Source organism: Cavia porcellus, unplaced genomic scaffold, assembly GCF_034190915.1.
Source record: "Cavia porcellus strain 051 isolate PalLab524CR breed Dunkin Hartley unplaced genomic scaffold, mCavPor4.1 scaffold_23, whole genome shotgun sequence".
In the NCBI taxonomy this organism is placed as follows: domain Eukaryota; kingdom Metazoa; phylum Chordata; class Mammalia; order Rodentia; family Caviidae; genus Cavia; species Cavia porcellus.
In genome coordinates, this window is record NW_026947506.1 from 36,773,988 (window position 1) to 36,793,854 (window position 19,867).

General features: G+C 49.1%; 2 protein-coding genes across 2 annotated transcripts in view; one reads left to right on the forward strand and one right to left on the reverse strand.

Annotated features, from left to right (window-relative positions):
* Positions 1-878: 878 nt before the first annotated feature.
* Positions 879-8,804, forward strand: Bri3 (brain protein I3). The gene is made up of 3 exons (NM_001172827.1): positions 879-1,020; positions 1,177-1,279; positions 8,495-8,804. Exons 1-3 carry the CDS (start codon positions 879-881, stop codon positions 8,625-8,627), a joined length of 378 nt encoding a protein of 125 aa, NP_001166298.1. The 3' UTR covers positions 8,628-8,804.
* An 18-nt stretch (positions 8,805-8,822) lies between these two features.
* The window catches only part of Baiap2l1 (BAR/IMD domain containing adaptor protein 2 like 1), a 91,167-nt gene continuing 80,122 nt past the window's right edge, over positions 8,823-19,867 (reverse strand). Inside the window, exons 13-14 of the mRNA XM_013152675.3 lie at positions 11,388-11,425; positions 8,823-10,597 (exon numbers count right to left, since the gene is read on the reverse strand). Of these exons, the coding sequence (XP_013008129.1) occupies positions 10,522-10,597; positions 11,388-11,425 (114 nt within the window). The 3' untranslated portion in view covers positions 8,823-10,521. The remainder of the gene's footprint in view (positions 10,598-11,387; positions 11,426-19,867) is intronic.

Below are 19,867 nucleotides of genomic sequence, written 5' to 3' on the forward strand. Positions count from 1 at the left end.
ACCAGGGTAAAGTTACCCGAGAATGAAATCTAACAAACTTCTGCAGTGCAGGAAAGGAGAGGCTATCACCTGTTCTCCTGTGGTCAGCAAGACGGGAGGAGCATGCGGGCCCCTGGGTGATGGTTTCAGGAAGCCAGACCTGTGCACGCCTTTCCTGTTATGAGGGAGGCACGGGGGCTGCACCCAGGTTTCTGCGGACAACCTATTGCACACCCTTGGGTTGTAGCCTCAGGAGTGACAGCCAGGACCTCTGCGCCACCAGAAGCCCTTGGCCCCTCTACAAAATTTTAAAAAAATTTTTTTAAATTCGGGGGCAGGGTCTCGCTAAATCACCAAGTTGCCAAGCTGGCTCGAATCTGCAATTCTTCTGCCTCTGCCTTGAGTGCTGGGATTACAGACGAGAGCCAGCACACAGGCGTTTACAACCCTGTACACGACTCGTTTAGTCCTGGAAAAAAAAAGGAGGAATGCACGCAGCTGGGCACGCCATTGGCCTCGGCGGTGAGAGCCACGCCTAACGTTCCCAAGAGCTCGCCCAGTGTACCTCGGTTGGCGGCGGGGACGCGCGGCGGGGAGTGGGGGCTGTATTGCTGCCCAGTACCTCTGTGGGCCATAAATGTCACAGCGCCCTCAGGAAGTCCAGAGCATACAGCCTGGCTCCGGGAGGAGGAGGAGGCCCGGCCCCTTTAAGACGCCGGGAGCCCCGCCCCGCGCCGACACGTGACTCGGGTCTTGTGACCGCGGGGGCGGAGCCCGCCCCGCCTCACAGGGCCGAGCCGCCCGGGGCTACTGCCGTCCCCGCCGCCGCTGCCGCCGCGTCCCCGCGGGCCAGCGAGCCGGGCCAGGCTGGAGCGGGTGGTCGGGCGGGCCGGGCCGCCATGGACCACAAACCGCTGCTGCAGGAGCGGCCGCCCGCCTACAACCTGGAGGCTGGCCAGGGCGACTACGCGTGCGGCGCGCCCGGCTACGGCGCCATCCCGAGCGCGCCCCCGCCGCCGCCCTACCCCTACCTCGTCACAGGTGGGCCCGGGTCCGCGCTCGCGCACTCGGGGCTCCAGCCGGGGCGCGCCGGAACCTCGCGGAGCCCCCGCGGCTCCCCGTGCGGCCGTCAGTTCGCTGCGGGGCGGGGCGGGTCTCTGCTCCCACTCCGCGCTCATGTGCTCCCCTCCCCCACAGGGATTCCCACCCCGCACCCCAGGGTGTACAGCATCCACAGTCGGACGGTCACTCGGTACCCTGCCAACTCCATTGTCGTCGTCGGAGGCTGCCCGGTGTGCAGGTGAGTCCCAGCCCGGGGCGGCCCAGCGTGCTCGCGAGGAGACCTCGGGGTGAGGGGGGGTCCGGGGTTGGGTCCTTGGTGCCAGGGGCACCTTGGCTGCAGGCTGCACTGTGGGAGGCGGCACGTGTGCTTTCTCGGGGCAATAAATGTAACTTGTAGAGCAGAGGAGGTGGGCTCGTTTTCCTGGGGAGCTGAGTACATTTGGGGGCTTTGCACCTCGAGTGAGCGGGAAGCAGAAATGTTAACAATGGGGACCGATGAGTCTTCCTTGCTTCTTGCTTCTGGGACCCGATGGCAATAGTTTTCTGTTTTTCTTTTTAAAACTATTTTATTTTTTATAATTTCTGTAAGTTTACTGTGTGGTTGATTCTTTAAGAAGGCGGAAGGTTTGTTTTGCCCGGGGCCAGACCAGAGTCCAGTGGCCCTTGTGTTTATTAAGGAACTGGGGGGGAGGGGTCCAGGTGGCCAGAGAAGGTACAGCTGTGAGGGTAGCTGAATCCCAGCAGGGATTAGTTACTTCTGGCTGCTAGCTGGCCCCGGAGGAAACCCCGTGGTTCTTTGTTTCGGGCTGGAGTGGTTTTTTTTCATATCCTCAAACTGGAGCCGAAAGAAACTTTATGAGGATTTTTTTTTTTTTTGGAGCCTGAGGTGCAGCACCATACTCCTCTCTTGTGGGTCTTGGAGATTCAAGTTCAGATGAGACTTGGTCCTTGCCCGTGGTAGTTGGGGGCCCTCAGATGATTGGGTAGCAGACAGTTAGCAGAGCAGGGTTTCAGCCCTCCTTAGGGAGCAGGAAGTTGAAGTTGCTGAGATGGAGTTAAGAAGCTGCCCTGGTTTGGACTTAGACTCATTTCAGAAGTTTATGTGTCAGGCCCTAGAGAAGTTAATGATTTCAGAGCCCTGGAGGCAGCTGTATAGGAGGATGGCACCAGGAGAGGACAAGACCCATAATCTCGAGTTGACCACGTGCCTAGTAAGGGGAGGTGTAACCTAGCTAGTGCAGCCACAGGTGGACCCCAGTGCAAACCCCAGCCAGGGCATGGTCATTGCCTGGTGGGCACACTGGCCTCTGGAGACCGGGAAGAGTGGAAGGGAGGGCAGGAAACTGGCTGCTTCCTAGGAATGTCTCTGCAGGGCTGTACCTGGAGTGCACTTGGTAAAGAGGGGCACAGCCTGAAGGCAGTCCTGTGAGGTGCCCAGTGCTGAAAGCCATTGGGAAGGCTTGGGAAAGTACTGCAGAGGCAGGGGCTGGACAGCCTCTATGTTGAGTTTTCAGGATAATCTTGCCTCTTGGGCATGCACAGCTCTGCTGTGCCTGAGGTCATGTCACCACTCAGCCCAGCTGGAAGATTCTGATGGTATATTTTTGGGGAGAGGTCATTTTGAGCCCCCAACTTTAGGAGAGATGTGGGGTTGGTCTACTTAAAGGGAGGAGCAAAAAGATGCCTAGCCATGATGGGGCCTGTAATCCCACACTCTGGGAGGCTGAGGCAACAGGATCACAGGTTTGAGCCCAGCCTGGGCAATTTAGTAATTTAGAGCCGGTCTTAAAAGTAAAAAAGGTTGGGGTATAGTTCAGTGTGAGAGCCTTGGTTTTAATTCCTAGTATTGTTTAAAAAAAAAAAAAAAAAAGCCTGGAGCAGAGTGTTCTGGCTGGGATTTCATGGGCCTTCTGAGTGAGAGGAGCTGGGATCAGATCCTAGCCCCTGCCAGGTGCAGCTGGCATCTGTTTTCCTGTCTGGGAGATGGTATTTGATGAGATGGTCTGAGGCTCTTTTCTGCTCCTGAACTTGGAGGAGGGGAGGCAAGCAGCAGGGCAATGGGCTAGTGGAGGCTGGGCTGCTGTCACCATGGGGAGCCCTTTCCCAGATACTTCCTTTTCCACAAGAGGTGAGTTGTGTCTTTCAGAGGCCTGTGGCATCCACTTAGGGGGCTCCCCAGTTATACATAGAGAACAGAGTCATCCTGGGGAAGGTCTTGGGCTCCTGTGGGGTACTGCCTTCATCTGGAAGCTGGCTGCTTCCTTTGTACTCCCGGGCAGCGGTGGCTAGTGTGGAGGACACTAGTTCCTTGGAGAACAAGTTTGGGGGTGCCTAGTCCTTGAGGGGAGTGTACCAGAAGACAGGTGTAATCCCAGCACTCTGGAAAGCTGAGGCTAGTTTGAACCTAGTCTGGGTGACTTAGCTCAATAAGAAAAGGCTGGAGATGTGTATAACAATACAGGCCCTGGGTTCAATCCTCAGTACTGCCCCCCCCCCACCACCACCACCAAAAAAAACTAGGACAGAGCTCTTGGGGCACTGCTGTGTATAGAACCTTGAAATTAAAAGGCACCCCCCCAACTGTTTACTTATTTTCTTTTTCCTTTTTAAATTTGAAGACGGTCTCACTAAGTTGCCAGAGCTGGGCTTAGACTTAGAAATCCCCTGCCTCAGCCTCTGACCATACCCTACCCTTCCCAGAGAGAGCACTCTTTGATCCTCCAGGCCCCTGAGGGCCTGCCTCCACAGAATCCCTATCTTCTGCCCACAGTACCTTCCACTGCTGACCCTCAGCTCCCTGAGGACATGCTCTGCTACCCTTGTGGCAGCAGCATTAAATGAGTAGACAGCCATTACTGCCCTCAGGCTGGAGAAAGGGTGTGTGGCCCTTGGGCTAGTCCTCTGTGATGATAGTATGGAGATGTTCCCCCTAAAAAAAAAACGAGGGAAGCCTGTTTCTGTCTTGTTTTAGGGCTGGGCAACAGGATACTTCTCACATGACCATACTTCCTCCCTTTCCAGATCCAGCCTGCCAGGCTCTGTCCCTTCCCTCCTCAGTGGCTTAGTATGAATTTGCCCAAATCACACTTCTGCAATTCCCTCTGAGTGAGCTTGGCATAAGAGCCCCATGTCGCTTGTCACTTTGCCATCTCGTCTGAGCCTGTTTAGCGCCTGACTCCACCTTCCTTTTTTAGCTGTTGATAAGCAATTCTTACACCCCCGTCAGATGAGTGAGTCTTGTGCTTAGCTCTTGCCTGTCCTCCTCATGGCAGCCTGCCCTGCTGTTGGAGGCCCCTTTGGGGCGCTGGGTCCACACACATACTGGGCTTCTGCAACTGGGTCTTTCTGTCCCCTCTGCAACTCTGGCTTGGTGGGGCTGTTCTGCCCTAAAGGATGGGAGAGGCAAGCCAAGGCCCTGGGAATACAGGTCACAAGTGGAAGGTGCCTCCTGTGTGTGCAGGACCCCCACAAGTCCTGACTGGGTTGTAGACATTGCATGTTTAGCTGTGGGTGTGGCCACAGGCAGGAGGAAATCTGGGGAGAGTGGAGTCTTGGAAACGTAAAGAAAGTGCAGCTTTCCTAATCGGTGCTGCCCAGAGGCCCTGGAGTGTGGGTGGTCCTGGCACTGGGTGGTCTGCGTAGACGCTTTTGAGGCACAAAGTGACGAAAAAGGCATCCGGAGGGGTTTGGGAGCAGAGACCAAAACAGGGCCTGGGCTTCTGCCAATGTGAGGAGCCAGTCCCTGGGGGTCAAGCTGGAGAGTAGAATTGGGCTGATGAGAACTGCCTCCAAGTGACAGGTGGTTTCTCCAAAGGTCTTAGTGAACTGTCTGTTAAGGCAGCTCACTGTGTCCAGTGGGGTCCCTTTTTGGAGTAGAGATGTTGGGCAGGCTGGGGCTGGTTGGGGGCCATCCAGTCCTATCCCAGCCATGGCTGCAGGGCTGCTGCCAACAGAGGAAGTCCTGTGCTTGCTTGCTTCTTCCTGAGAGAGGGTGCTGTCCTTTAGTGCTATGGACTCTGGGTGAGGCCTCCCATCTTGGGAGGTGGCTGCTGGTGGCCTGGGGTGGGGTCTTTTTCTACAGGATGGCAGGATCCAGACCTAGCCACATCACTCACAGCCTCAGCTTCCTGTGAGGACAAGGTACCAACAGAGTGGGGGTGCTGGGGGGACACAGGAGGGTCAAGGGCTACTTTTTCTGGTTGGCTGTTGGTCCAGGACACTGTCAGGGCTGTCTGTTCCCAGCAGTTCAGAGCTTCCTGCTTCTCCCTCCCTCTCTGCCTCTTTTGCCCACGTGGTCTAGTGAGGTGTGGGGACCTCCCTGCACCTGGCTTTGCACACATCAGAGGACCCAGTGGACCAGTGGTCACTGGCTCTGGGAGGCTTTAGTCAAGGGTTAAAGATGAGTTTTCAGTGTTAGTTCCCTAATCTCTCCAACTTCCATATCCTCCTGGCCCTCCCCCATGAGACCTAGCTTCCATGGAGCCATGCCTGTCAGGTTTTGATATAGGTTCTGAGCCAGTGCACAGAGTTGAGACAAGTCCTGGCTGAGTTGGACCTCTTGGATTTGGAGATAAAGGTGGTATTGGGGACACGCTGGTCTCCTGCTTGCTCTCCCAGTAGGACCCTGTGGAGATCTGTGAAACCACTTTGGCCAAGAGTCTGGATTACATTTCTTAGATCAGGTGTCAGGTTTTAAAAATCCAGATTATGCCACCTCCTTTTGAGGAGTGGGGTGGTACTGTAGTTAATACTTCCCACCATGCAGGATAAATTAGGGCTATAAATAGCTACATCAGTGTGCTTGTCCCATTTCTGCCAGGTGAGTTTGCTGCAAAGTTAGGGAGCCAGGCCAGCCAGTTGGGCCAATCTCTGTTACTCTTCAGGTTCCCAGGATGGGTCTGATGACTATGATGCCACCTCAGAAGGTGGCCTGGTCCTGTCAAGAACCACAGTGCCAACTAGTGCTGGTGCCCTGGCAGCTGGTGAGGAGAGTTCAGAGGAGTGCAGATGAGGGTTGGGGTCTGGATGGAGAATTAAGAGGCAGGATGCTTGACCCCAGGGGACAGCAGAACATATAGCTGGGATGGTGCCTGTGAATGAGACAGGCAACACAGGAAGTCTCCCCAGCCCCATTGCACCCTGATGGGGCCTCCGCATCTGTTTGGGGCAGTGAGGCGCCAGTGGTCCAGTAGGGCCTCAGAGCACAAGCTGGGCTCCACCCACTGGGCTCCACTCTGCTGCAGGTTCTCAGGACCAACCTGGCAGAGGCTCAGCCTGTCACTGTTCTTTTGCCTCTGTGGTCCTTGGAAGTTCTGGTTTCCTCACACACTGGAGATGGTGGGGTAGGTACAGTACTTCGGGACCTCTTTAGAGGCCAGGCCTCTCCCACAGTACTAGGGATTGAACACCTTTGAAACATTTTTGAGACAGGGTCTTGATAAATTGCTGGGTTTAAACTTGGGACCCTCTTGCCTCAGCCTTCCAGAGTGCTGGGATTGCAGTGTGTACCATCCGGGGCCAGGGATTTAGCTCAGTGGCATAAGTGCCTGCCTTGCAAGTGCATGGTCGTGAGTTTGACCCCCAGTACCAATAAAAATAAAAAATTTAAAAAAAAAAAGATTTAACAAGTGCACCATCATGCCCAGCTCCTGAGACTGTTTCTACCTGCAACATGGCAGACCTGTTTCTTGGGACTTGACCTGAAGGTAGACAGTAATGCAGGTGCTGGAAGAAACAGAAAGAGGCCTGAGATTTAAGGAGCTGCAGAAAGTAGAGGGTGCCAGGGTGGTCTCAAGTGTGTTCCAGCTGGCTCTGCAGCCAGCCTGACGCTTGGTCAGAAGGCCCTGAGCCCAGACAGGGTGTGCTGGCTGAAGTGTCCTGCCTGGCCTGAGCTTGCAGGTGGCAGGGCTGGAAAAATGAAAGGATCTGGTGATTTTGTGGTTCTTAGAAGAGGGTACTTTGGTTAAAGTCACAAAATAAGTGTTAACTTGGACAGCACAAACTCAGTGCTTCTGACAAGCACTGCCTTAGCACAGAGATGCCTGTGTCCCACCCAGAGGAGTTGGGGTACAGCAGAAGCTTTCTGAAAGTTTTTACCTGGGGTGCAGAGCCTGTGGGTAAATAAGACACTGGCACTGCCAGAAGAGAAAGTAACCTGAAACCTTCCTTCTGCAGAACTTTTGGGGTGAGGTGATAAAATGCTGCTGGACCTTTCTGTCTGCTGTGGGTTTGTTTGGGAAAAAGGGACGATGAAAGACTATGCGCTGAGGTGGGCAGTGCTGTTGGGGAAGGAAGATGCCTGGGATGGGTGTGGAGCTTCTGGGTGTTCTCTCCTTAACAAAGGAGAACTCGCTGGGTTTCCCTATGCCCAGAACCCCTGCTTGTCCCCCATGTCTCGGATGTCACCCTTTACCCCCATGTTGTCATCTCTGTCCTCATTTCCTGCTGCCTTCACACTCTCCACAGAGGCATTTCCCCTGTGAGGGAAGAACCTGAGCACGAGGCCTGGTCCCCTGAAGTACTGAGGCCTGGGGATAGCCCATTAGAGTCTTCCTCACAGAAGGGACACTTTGCTCATTTGTGCTTATGTGGCTCTCATAATTTCCCCTCTGGGTCCAGAACTCTCCGGAAGTGGCCTGAGGAGCTATTTACGTGTGTGACCTTTATGGGGCTCCTGCTTCCAATATCTTTGGAGCCTCTGAAAAGACCCTTGACTGAGTGATGACCTCAGGTCACTGACACTGTTCAGTGGGACATGTGTTACACACATAGAAGGGAGACTTTATGATATGATGCAGCATCCTTGAGCTTAAGTCTCAAGAAGCCTTCTAGACACTGTATGAATATGACTGATTTAAGACTTTCACCTACCCTACAAAAAGAAAAAAGTATACCCTGGGACCCTGAAGCAGGAGGCACACAGAGTTGAGCCCAGGCAACTTAAGACCTTGAACTGGGGATGTAACTCAGTGCAAAGGCCCTTAGTTCAGTCCCCAGTACTGAAACAAAATCCCAGATCTTAATCACTTGGACGGCGTTTTCCTTGGGCATGCAAAAAAAAATCTAAAACTTCAATAGGGGAAAATAATACTTTAAATGAGTTGGTTTGGGGGCTCTTTGTTTTCAGTTTGTGGGAGCTTTCGTAGAAACTATCATTTAGGGGCTGGGGATTTAGCTCAGTGGCATAAGTGCCTGCCTTGCAAGCAGGCAGTCATGAGTTCGATCCTTGGTACCGATAAAAAGGAAAAAGACTTTAAAAAAAAAAAGAAACTATCATTTGCCTCCTGTCACTTTCTCCTCTTGTCCGAGAAAGCATGGACTCTTGACCACTGCAATGGTTTGGGTGAGGCCTGCACCTCCCAGGCTGGCCCTCTGTAGGTCACCAGCTGTGCTGGGTAAACTGCAGCGGTGGGTGTGTGTGTGGGGCTGACCCTCATGCCTCCTGTCTCCACAGGGTCGGCGTTCTGGAGGACTGCTTCACCTTCCTGGGCATCTTCCTGGCCATCATCTTGTTTCCCTTTGGGTTTATCTGCTGCTTTGCCTTGAGGAAGCGGAGATGTCCCAACTGTGGCGCGACTTTCACCTAAGAGAACACACCTGGCTTCCGGAGGGCCAGCTATCTTTTCTAATGTAAATGTTGTGTACAGTAGTTTTATTTGACTAAGCTTCAGGACTGTTTTGTAAAGTGAGGTGGGATAGCATTGGCATGTGCCAGCTTAGGTCTCACAGAGGGTGGGAGGCAACACTGCTCTCCAGGTTAATAACAGCTAAACAAACAAACAAACAAAAAAAACATTGCTTTTATTTTTTTTGCAGTCTTCAATTTGAGAAAGGTGAGAAATACTGTTTTAAATAAATGAGATTCATACCACTGTTCAGCTGCTTTTGCTTGTTCAGTGTTTGCCCACTGCTACTGTATGGACCTTGTCGAAGCAAGTTTGACACATGCAGACTTAGTTAGGAGGCTGTGTGTGCCTCAGTTGGCTCTGACAGCTCAAGGACACAGGTTTCAAATTCTCTCCTTTATTACTGACATTAAACCATAACACTGACAACGGCGGAGCATGTGCCTCAGGTCCCCACAGAGCCCTGTAGTGGCTGCACACTGCAGCGATAGTCCTGGGGTCTTTTCCCGAACCCCTGTACCAAAGCCAGGTGACCTCCCCGACGTTTTCCAGTCTTCACACATTTTCTGAAACCTGGCACTCATTTGTTCTCCACTGCTGAGAACAGGGCTCCCATCAACTCTGCTGTTGTGTTTTGGAAACGGTGGGCTCACCTATGTAAATTTGGAACTTGACTGGGGCACCTTTCAGGATAGTGCCACAGGACAGGAAGGGGGTGATCTAATCTTGCATATTAACCCTGCATAGAGGTGCCAGGTTGTCCTCCCAGGAGAGCCTGCCAGTGCCTGAAGTCTTATGTCTGTTGGTTTACTACTATTACTGAAACACTGACCAACTTTGAAAAATATTCACAAGGGATGAGCTCAAAAAAGCCATGATAAGCAACAGCCCCTTTTCCCAGTGAGTGGCCTGGGTGTGAATTTTAGTTGTGATTTATTGTTCCTTGGTAGCTAAGGATAAACTCCAGGCCCTGGAGTTTCTGACCAGAATCCTACAGGTGATTTCAGACTGAGATAGAGGCTCTGCCCTTTAGGGCCACCAGAGTCATCCTGGCTTCATTAAGTGACTTTGGTTCAAACACACACAAACTTGGACCCCAGGAGGTTTCCCAGTAAGTAGCCACAGCTTTGGTCTCCCCTCAGGGAGAACACCTTTCCAGGGTGCCAGGCCTCCAGGAAGCCAGCTGGTAGCTCTTAACACGAGATACTAAGTATAGCTATGAGACAGGCAGGCAAAATGTCTCAGATCTCAGAACTTCAGCACTCCAGCCCTGTAACTTGGGTGGTCGGGACCTCTCCATCTTGGGATGCTCTATGTTTAATCAAGAGTTTAAAGTTTGTAATTAAAAATTCTATTTAATACATTTCCATAATTTATATTGCTTAAAATTATGATTTGCATGCTAAGATGCAAACTTACATAATATTTTCTTTAGACAGACATCATAATGCTACTTAAGAGCACATGCTTTATGAAACAGAACTGGTCTCATTTATGATCAGATGCAGAAATCCAGTCATGAAAGCAAACTATCTGTTATTCTGGCTGCAACTTTAAAAAAAAAATAGAATATTAAAAACAGATACACTGGGGATTGGAACCAAATTTACTGTTTTTAGATAGAGCAGGAAGAAAATATTTTTAAATGATTGAGCTGGTCTATCTTGACAGAAATGTGTACGCCCATCTATGTTAAATTGAGAAAATGCATTGATTTGCTCAAGTAGGATGCATTGAAAATCAGGCACCTTCTGGTGAAGCTTCCAACAGTCCCAGAGCTTGCCACACAATGGATACCTATCATTTTTCAGATGAGAACCGAACAGTAGAGGAACCAGGAGAATCTTTGGCATCTTCATCGAATGATTGGTGCTGATCGATCATTTGTCACCGTGGGTCGGAGTTTCACAGTAGCAAAGGGGTTTTCTCCACTACAGGAGAGAGAAAGAAGAAATTAACACTCCAAGACAGGGATTGGCTATTAATAACTACTGCTCAGGTTTTATGAAATCCTAGTGCTCACTATCTTCTGATTATATACAAACTGTGGGTGGCACTTTTAAGTGTAAGAGCTTCTGGCACTTCTCTCCATGCCAGCATCCTGGGAACTCCAAAGTTGTTTCTTTTTAAAATTTTGATTCTGGGGACAACCCTAGGTCTTTGCACTGAGTTACATCACAGCCCTTTTAAAAATGAGACAGGCGGGGCTGGGGATTTAGCTCAGCGGCATAAGTGCCTTCTTGCAAGTGTGTGGTCTTGAGTTCGATCCCTGGTACCGATAAAAATGAAAAAGACAAAAAAAAAAGAGAGAGAGACAGGGTCTTGGTTGCTAAATAGTGAACTTGAACTTGTGACACTCTTATTACAGACTGCGTCAGTGCCTGGATTACAGGTGCGTGCCACCTCACCTGGCCTAATCCTGAAGCTTCCAGTCACCAACACCTGACAGGCCAATTTGTTAGTCTTTTGCTAGGGAGAAGGCCATGTGGCAGAGCCTTCCTGGGACAGGGGCCAGATCCACACTGCCCTATGTCAGGCCCTACTCCCAGGAATAACTAAAGTGATGAAGAGAAAGGTGGCCATAGTCTTCCAAGAAGAAGGTCTGCTCAGGCTGGGCGTCCTAGGCTGGGCACCACCTGGCCCCATGGAGGATCCTGCTGGCGATTTACCATCGGGAGGGAGGCACCATGCTCAAGAGAGCTGCTTTCGAGGTCTGCGTACCTGAGGAAAGGTAGCTTGGCGGTCCCATTTGCGTCACTCTGGGGAAAGAAAAAGAAGTTTATGGAAGGCTCTTGACGAAATTTTAAATAAGGTGGGTAGAGCCACGGAAAGCCTAAGAACTGTTTTTGAGATTGCCTAGGTATCTTAAGTTGCTTGGAAGAGTAAGGGAGAGACAACAGTGTTCCAGACCACATGTGTCAGAGTGTCCTGCACAGATCAGCCGTGATACCTACAAGCCAACAAACCCATCTAAATCAGGAAACAGACCCTAGCAGATCATACGGAGCAAAGGAGCTTCATTCAGTACTGAAGAAGACACCTGCTAACAGAACAGCTCACACTTCAGGGAAACGTAGACTCTCAGAGCTGTAACCATACACGGCACTTTGCTTCTGTGGAGCCAAATCCTGAAATGATGGCATACAAAAGACAACAGTAAAAATAAAAACCTTGTTGGTTCAGGGGCTGATGCCAATTTCCAGAGACCGATCTTGTAAAAAAAGTTCCAAAAATAAAAGAACCAAATACACATGTCAGCTGAGCTCAGACACTGGCCCTTCACGAGCTCTGGCAGGCCTCTGCTCCTGGGTCTCCAGGGGAAGGAGGTCTTGCGGGTCTCACATGGGCACCAAGACACACAGCTCACTCAAGTGCACCTCGTTCCCCTCATTCTAAAAAGCTGGTGGTCTTTCAAAATCTTTCCTGCTGTTCCCCTTAGCAAGACGCTGCAGCTAACCTCTCCTGGCCACCCAGCAGAGGGCAGTGTCATCCCAGTAAGGTGTCCTTAGGTCCCTAGAAAGCTCCCAGTGGTTTTGGGAACAGGCAGACTAAACAGAGTGAAGGAAAGCTGGGGTGTCCGCCTTTGTGCTAGTGTGTGCGGAATGTTCAATGCAGACTTTCATGGCCACAGACAAGTGGGGGTGCCTGCTTGGGCTGTGCCCTCAGACCTGCCCCTCGGGGCTGGGTTGCAGGGTACCCAGTTCTTGTCTAGTTTTTCATCAGAGTGCAGAGCAACAAAGCAACTTCCCTGCTCAGGACATCCTGATTTGTTCCTACAGCATATACTGAGTTGTTTTGGCAGACCCAGAAGTTGGTTCTGGTGTAATTTCCATCTCATAATGAGATTAAGGGCTAATTACTTTGAAAATACACTAGGAGGTTCATCAACTGTTTGCTCAAAGTAGAGTGTGACCACGCTGCCTGGAGCACAAACAGCAGCAGCCTGGCACTGAAAGGAGCCTCAGTGGCCAAGATATCTACCCCAGCACACGTACACATCACTTCAAGCATGGCTCATCTAGCTGTGTGCCCTGGCCCTCGCGTCCCTCTGTGAAACCACCTTCCTTCTGCTCTCCTTTGGGGCAAAGTGCTGACCCCTTCCTGCATGGCCATCGCAAAGAGAGAGTGCCCTGGCCTCCTAACAGAACCAGAAGCCACCTATGGGCCAGCTGTCCTCTTCTTGGCCTAAGTGAACTTTAAACAAGTTCAGCCACTGTTTAATAAGCTGTACAGGAGTGCTCAGCCCACAGCATCTGAGAAAAGTGATCATTGAGAATCTTTGAAAGTAACGTGGCAAAAAGCAGCCACTGGTCGAGTGGTGACACATGCGTGTAATCTCAGCACTGGGGAGGCTGAGACAGGAGGACTGCAAGTTTTAGGTCATTCTAGGCTATGTAGCAAGACCTTGTTTCAAAATACAAATGAAAGAACAGAAAAACAGCAGCAACGGCTATGAGGGGAACCGAAAAGTAATTATTAGGACAACCTGAGGTCATTCAAGTTTGGGGCAAATCCCATTCTCAGTGCCACTCATATACCCTGGGGCCAGCAATTCCACTCCCAGTATGAACAAGCAGGCCCACACATGTGGCCCCCAAAAACCCAGGATACTATAGGCAGCTTTGAGCTAATAGCTCAAACTGGAAACCCAACAGAACAATACACAGCACGCATCCCGATAGTGGGCAATTCTGAGGGCACCTCTGTACCGGGTGTGAGTGTGTGTGTGTGTGTGTGGTTCTGGCCTGAAGGAGGGACAGTAACTCTGGGATATACAGAGGAGACTCCTGTGGCCAGAAATTTGTTTCCTGACCTTGTCTTGGTTATAGAGTCACTTGATGAAAATTCACTGTGCACATTTTTGTATGTGGTATTAATAAAACATTCACTTAATATAGTCAAGTCTCTGCCTAGCAGTTTTTTGCATTTTTGATGTGAAGGTGATATGTATTCAGTAAAAGCTTGGCATGGTGGCATGTGCCTGTAAACCCAGCACTCAGAGGCTGAGGAGGAAGGAGGATTGTTGTGAATTTGAAGCCAGCCTCAAGACACTCTCTCCTAAAACAAATAAGTAGAAACCATACTTTGAATGTTAGATCTTTTCCATGACTGGTGGTGTGTAGCAGAGTCCTTTCCCAGGATGCCAGGCAGGGACACCGAGCAGCAGCTCCCACTCAGTCAAAGTCAAAGAAAGACCGCCCGACTTCTTTGGAGCACTGTGCTACTCGGACAGGTTTGGTAGATGAGTGCGTTTTTGTCTGTCCCTATTTGTAACCTACAATGCGTTTCTCTGGATGGAATCCTGTCTGAAGTCAAGCATGTGTATAGAATTTTTAGACACATTTCCCCTTTGACATTTAGATGTTTTCCAGTGACCTGAAACCCCAACTCTCAGTCAGCAGCGTGACCCAGTGTCATGATTCTCCCGTAACACTATTTTCTATAAAAAAGAATGCTGCCACTTTGCACTTTTAGTGCATTTCATCAGGGTGACCTCAGAGTAATCTCATCACTGTCCCTCCTGGGGGTAGGACTGGTGGGGCCTGATCCATAGCTCCTGCCGCACTCCTCCCTAGCAGCTGCTGTAGGCCTGGTCCCAGACCAAACACACCAGACTGGTGATGATCCAGGCTGAACTCAAGGTTGCATGGGGGTCATCAGAAGAGGGCAACTGAGCTGGGCATGGTGGCGTACTCTTGTAATCCTAGTACTTGGGAAGCTGAGGCAGGCAGATCGTTGCAAGTTCGAGACCAGCCTGGGCTACAAAGTGAGCCCAAGGCCAACCTGAACCGCATTTTGTCTCAAAAAGACAAAAAAAAAACAAAAACAGGAAATGGCTACCTATAAGATGACACATGTGGAGTGAGGCAAGGTGGCACAAGCTTGTAATCCTTGCAGCATTTGGAAGGCTGAGGAAGGAGGATTGAGACTTCACTGGCAGCCTGGGCTACACTGAGTTCAAGGCCAGCATGGATTACAGAGTGCGACACTATCATAAACATACATGATAGGCAGTGGCATCCTTGAACTGGAAGCAAAGCATAGGTAGCTGACTATGGCCACAAAAAACCAGGACAAAAATCCAAAATCCTTGTGTAGATGTCTGCTGAAGACTACTTACTTGCTGTCTATTCTACTTCTTCCTAACCTCAGAGCCATGTGCCTGGAGGCGGGGCCAGCGGATCCCAGCATAGAGGGCAGTCCCCCCCAGTTCAGACTCTCCAGCGCTGATTGTCCCCTAGGCTGCAGGCACATTCAAGGAGGAGCCAGACTCCAAGTCCATCCAGGGTGAGGAGGGCTGCACTGTAGGGGCAGGTAGTATGACTGAGAGGCACGGTGAGAACAGCCTGAAAGCTGGCCCTGGATAGCTGCTCAGGGAGCAGAGCATACCCCTCTCTCAGCAGGCAGGAGCAGCTGTTCACCATGAAGACAGCCCTAACTGACAGCTGTCCTGGGGGCTGACCACTCGCCCAGTCCCCTGTGGTTCATCCCTCTGATTTGGGCCAAGCCTTTCTTCTCAAATGGGGACACTGAAGCCCAGATAGGGGAAAACTACTTGCAATGAGTCACTAGGCTCTTTTCTGAATCAACGTGCCTTCGGTTCTGGTAAACACATGTTTTGAAATACAGCTTTATGAGAACTCATCTTTAACTGCTTATTAAAAGGCTGACTCCTGGAACTCAAGGGCATGTGACCTACGATCAGCTCTGCAGCTTCAGTCCCTACAGCCAGTCCTCTGAGCTACTGGGGGAAGCAGGTCAGCTGAGATGGTGACATTGATCCGTCAGGGGAGCTCTACAGGTAAGGGTTCGGGAGCATTCTATCAGCAAGCTGGGTGGCAACCCAGTAATGGGCATCTAGTGGTCCATCTAAGAAGCTTCAGTACACTGGAATTAAAAACCACCATGTGCAATCAGTGGTAGCTGGATGTCAAACTACATTCGGAAATTTTTTAAAAATGACATTGAGCAGCTTTGCTGGCTCTCATGGACCCCAGTGTCTGGCCTGAAGCATGTTTCCTTGCATCAGTTGACACAAACATTTTCGAGAGGAGCTAATCCACTTGGGTATAAGAACTGGAGGCTGCCATGGTCCCTCACATACCTCCTTGCTGGGAGGGCTGCTGTCTTTTAAGCTTCAGCCAGGGCTTGTGCTTCCAAACCACCACACTGAGTCATGTTCTTAAATGGAATAGCATTCTATTTTATATGATCTGTACCTGGCTGTCCAGTAGGGTGGCCACTAGCCATAAATGGACAAAATGGAGCACTCAACTGTTCTTGTGCCAGGGCTGCTGTAACATCACCACTGATAAACACTAGCTTCATCTAACACAAGGCATAGCCCACCCCCCTCCCCGCCACACGGATCATTAGATCCTCTGCTTCTTGCTGCTATGCAAGAGGCTACTCAGACTAAGGAGGCTATTTTTTAAGAATGGCCTTTTTGCCTGCTCCTCTATTCTCTGCTCTGGAACAGTCCTGATTCTTCTGTCACTTTGGAAGGTGACCTGCTTGCCTCCCATAACCGTGTTCCTAGGACTCCTGATTCGAGTTGGCGGCAGGGGAATGAGTGTTTGACAGTAAGGTCAGCAGAGGATGTACCTAGTTATAGAGCAGAAATTTTTCCCTTTTGGTAGTTTATATGGGATACTGAAGTTTACTTGAAAACATAGATTGTGATAGAAATGGAATATAATCACAAGTACCCTGTATAATATTTAATTTTGCTGTCATGGGGATTAAGCCCAGGACCTTCATGCTGAACTACATTTCTAGCCCCTATTTTTTGAGACAGGCTCTTGTTAAGTTCTCCAGGCTGGGCCCCTGAAACCATGACCAGAAGCGCCTTGTTCAGGGAGGTTCTCAAGCCTTGCAGTTTTTGTTTAAGTCAATTACTCAGTAGACATGGTAGCACTGCCTGGAGTCCCAACATTCTGGGTGGCTGAGGCAAGAAAGCTGCTGCCAGTCTGGGCCAGCCTGAATTACACAGTGAAACCCTATCTCCCAAAGCCCCCAGAATAAAATAAAAAGGGCTGGGATGTAGCTCAGTGTAAAGGCCCTGGATTCAACTCTCTGTACAGGAGGGAAAAAGCCAATTAATATTTTCTTGTGACTTTTAATTGGTGTTATTCTCCATTATCCTTTGGGTTGGGAAACCTACAGTATCAGGACCTCTGTAAGCAGTACACAGATGCCAGTGGTAGGTGTCTTCTCAGTAAGTGCTCTGATGTGGACACGCTGGTAGCTGCTCCTTGACTGCTGGCTATTTCAGTTTATTTTAGTTTCTTAGAGGGTGGCAGTCATTTTTCTGTGCTTTTCGCTTTCCTCCATCTCACAAGGTCCCACAATCCATGACAGTCAGGCCAACCCACAAAGCAGCTCAGCTCAGCGCCTCACTGGCTCCCTGAAATGTGTCAACTGTGACGTGGAAAATGCTAGGATTTCCTCATATGTGTGGGTGCTAGGAAGTTAAAATTCTTCCTATATATCTAATCATATTTCTATAATGTTAACAGCAGCTATCCTGGAAGTGAGTGAATAATTAAAATTTTAGGAAGAAGTATTTAAAAATCCTTGAATTGTTCTTATAAGCAAAACAAGTGTTAAAGAATTATCTTAAAATACAGATGTAAAGATAGCTATTTTAGTTTTCACAAGGGAACTATGGTCAAACTTATACTTTCCTTTTTGTCAAGAACCGTACAGTTATGAATGCCACATGGATTTTATTATCTGTTTTGTGAGCTGGCCAGCCACTGCGGAACGGGTGCTGCTGATGTGAAGGTCTCATCTGCGCCACTGCAATCCCTCCCATTCCAACAGAGGTCAGCTGGATCACAGGAGTCTGCTGCCATGAGAATCAGCTGCTGACACTCGTCTACATGACCTCAATGAAGGTACCAGCCCCTTCCCCGTCAGCAGGGGTAACCACTTCTTCCATGGACACTTCTGACCATCAGTAAGAGCCATACAAGGACGCCACTGTTTTCATTATTCATTTGCTGCTTTTGATGGTTCTTACCTGAAGCCAGTAAGGAACAGCTGCCCAAATGAAACAGTAAACAGGTTTCTAATCTGTGAGACAGAAACAGGGACACAGAGACAGGGACCTGCGGCTATGGAACTGGTCTGCCCAGGGCAGGACTGAGTCCCTTCCATGAAGAGCAGTGTGGCCCTAGGCCAGGAGGGTGGGAAAGTGATAGTAGCTTCCCTGGGGCCAGACATGGCCTAGCGGCCATGGCACAGGACACCTCTAGCAGGCCCTCCAAGTTTGGCACATGGCTGCTGCCCACGAGAGAGGAAGGAGGGGAGGAGGGAAGGGCGGGCACGTCCCCATCCTCACCCTCCACCTTTTTCAGCACTTTTCAAGGCGTCCCCTGATGTTGACAGCTGGTTATCATTCAGTCAACAGAGATTTAAAAATGAAGCTAGGTCACATTTAAGTTGCATAGGTCAAATGCAAGACAAGGCATAAGTTATCATCATTGATTATATTGATATTTAGAAACTGGGCTCTGGTTTTTCTAATTCTGTGAAACAAAAACTATTGCATCCATGCTTTCTTCATCAAGCTCAATCCACAAGGTAAAAATGCTGAAAATAAAAATATGCTTCATTTTCTAAAATGGATGACTGTCCTGCGGTAGTCAATGTTATCATTTGTAGTTTTAGTCAGTGTTATCATTTGTAGTTTTAGTGGTATGATATTTGGGGAGATTCTTTTGCCTTAAAAGGCATTACATAACCTTATTAAAGCAGGTGATCATCACTAGCTGCTAATGTCACAAAAAAGAATGGCTGTGTTAATATCAATGAAACACACTAGCAAAACAGAGCAAGAAACAAAACAAAACAGGCTCTGATCAGGCTTGGGATCTAACTGTTGATTTACCAGAAGCCCAGTGGAGAGGTGCTGCAGCAAAGAACACTAGGTAGAAGTGTTTCGTCCAGGGCAGATTACCTGGGTTTTCTACAAAACATTGCAAGGAAAGAACAGAAAGAGAGATTTGTTGATAGAAAACAATTCCTAAGACTTCTGAACCAATTACAAAATACAAAGCTGACTTGGATCCAGATTCAAATAACTGTACTATAAATGACTGTTTAATGAGACTACTTGAAATGGGTACAGTGACCTTTTGATAGTGTTCAGGAATTACTGCTCTTGTGGTTATGTTTTTTAAATGAGCCATGGATCTTTACAGATGAAATGATTTGAGGTCTGGCATTAGGTAGAAGTTGAATCGGGGGTGATTATGTTTAAAAAATAAACCTTAGATCTTTACTGACAAAATGATTTGAGGTCTGGCACTAGCTACAAATTGAACTGGGGGTGATTATGTTTAAAAAACGAGCCTTAGATCTTTACAGATGAAATGATTTGATGTCTGGCATTAGTTACAAATTGAACTGCGGGGTGGAGTAGAGAAGAAGTAGGACTGGTAGGTGAATTGATCACTGTTAAAGCCAGGAGTGGAGTCAGAAGACTGTTTTCATGTATATTTAAATTTTTCTGTTATGAAAAAGTGGAAAACCTAACAAAAACAGACAGGAAAAGTACTACAAACTCAGAGGTTACATTGAAACAACACATCCTCTGTTCTCTATATTCTAAGTTTATGACGTGCAATTGTCAAAGGTTTTCCTCAGCCAGAATGAACTTCTAATGTTTTTAGAAATTCTGTAAGACCACTTTTGAATGACCGTCTAAACAGTCTGAATACTGTTTTGAAATGTATTAAGTCTTTACTGAACTAGCATTTGATGTTTTTGCCCTTACAAATGGTTTTCTCCAGTTTTGACATCTACTACTGAGGATAGAACAGGAACCCCTATTTCCAATAAATGTGTCATTCTTTGAAAAAATAAATTTTGGAGTCAGATACAGTGGACTCCTTGAGTTATGACTGGTTCACATATGAACAACTTGGGGTACACCAGGATTTTAGGTTTAACTTGTGACCAAAATCTTGAGTTACGACCCAAATGCTCTAAAGACTTGCAATGCCAGAAAAGTGTATGTGAATGCACCAAGCACCAGTCTGTGCCCAAAGGAGTATGTTTGTGGACATAATTTTGGTCAGTGCTTTATATAATCACTATGGTTACTGCTATCAGAATGGCCCCCCAAAAGCTAGAAAAGAAGCTAAGGAAGAAGAGGAAGGGAAAGCAAGCAGTCACAATTGAAAAGAAGGAAA

Bases quoted from the DNA above. Each gene is read 5' to 3' on its own strand.
- Bri3 (NM_001172827.1), top strand. From the start codon at position 879: ATGGACCACAAACCGCTGCTGCAGGAGCGGCCGCCCGCCTACAACCTG. The intron at 1,021-1,176 runs GTGGGCCCGGGT...CCTCCCCCACAG, and splicing joins CTACCCCTACCTCGTCACAG to GGATTCCCACCCCGCACCCC. The intron at 1,280-8,494 runs GTGAGTCCCAGC...CTGTCTCCACAG, and splicing joins GGAGGCTGCCCGGTGTGCAG to GGTCGGCGTTCTGGAGGACT.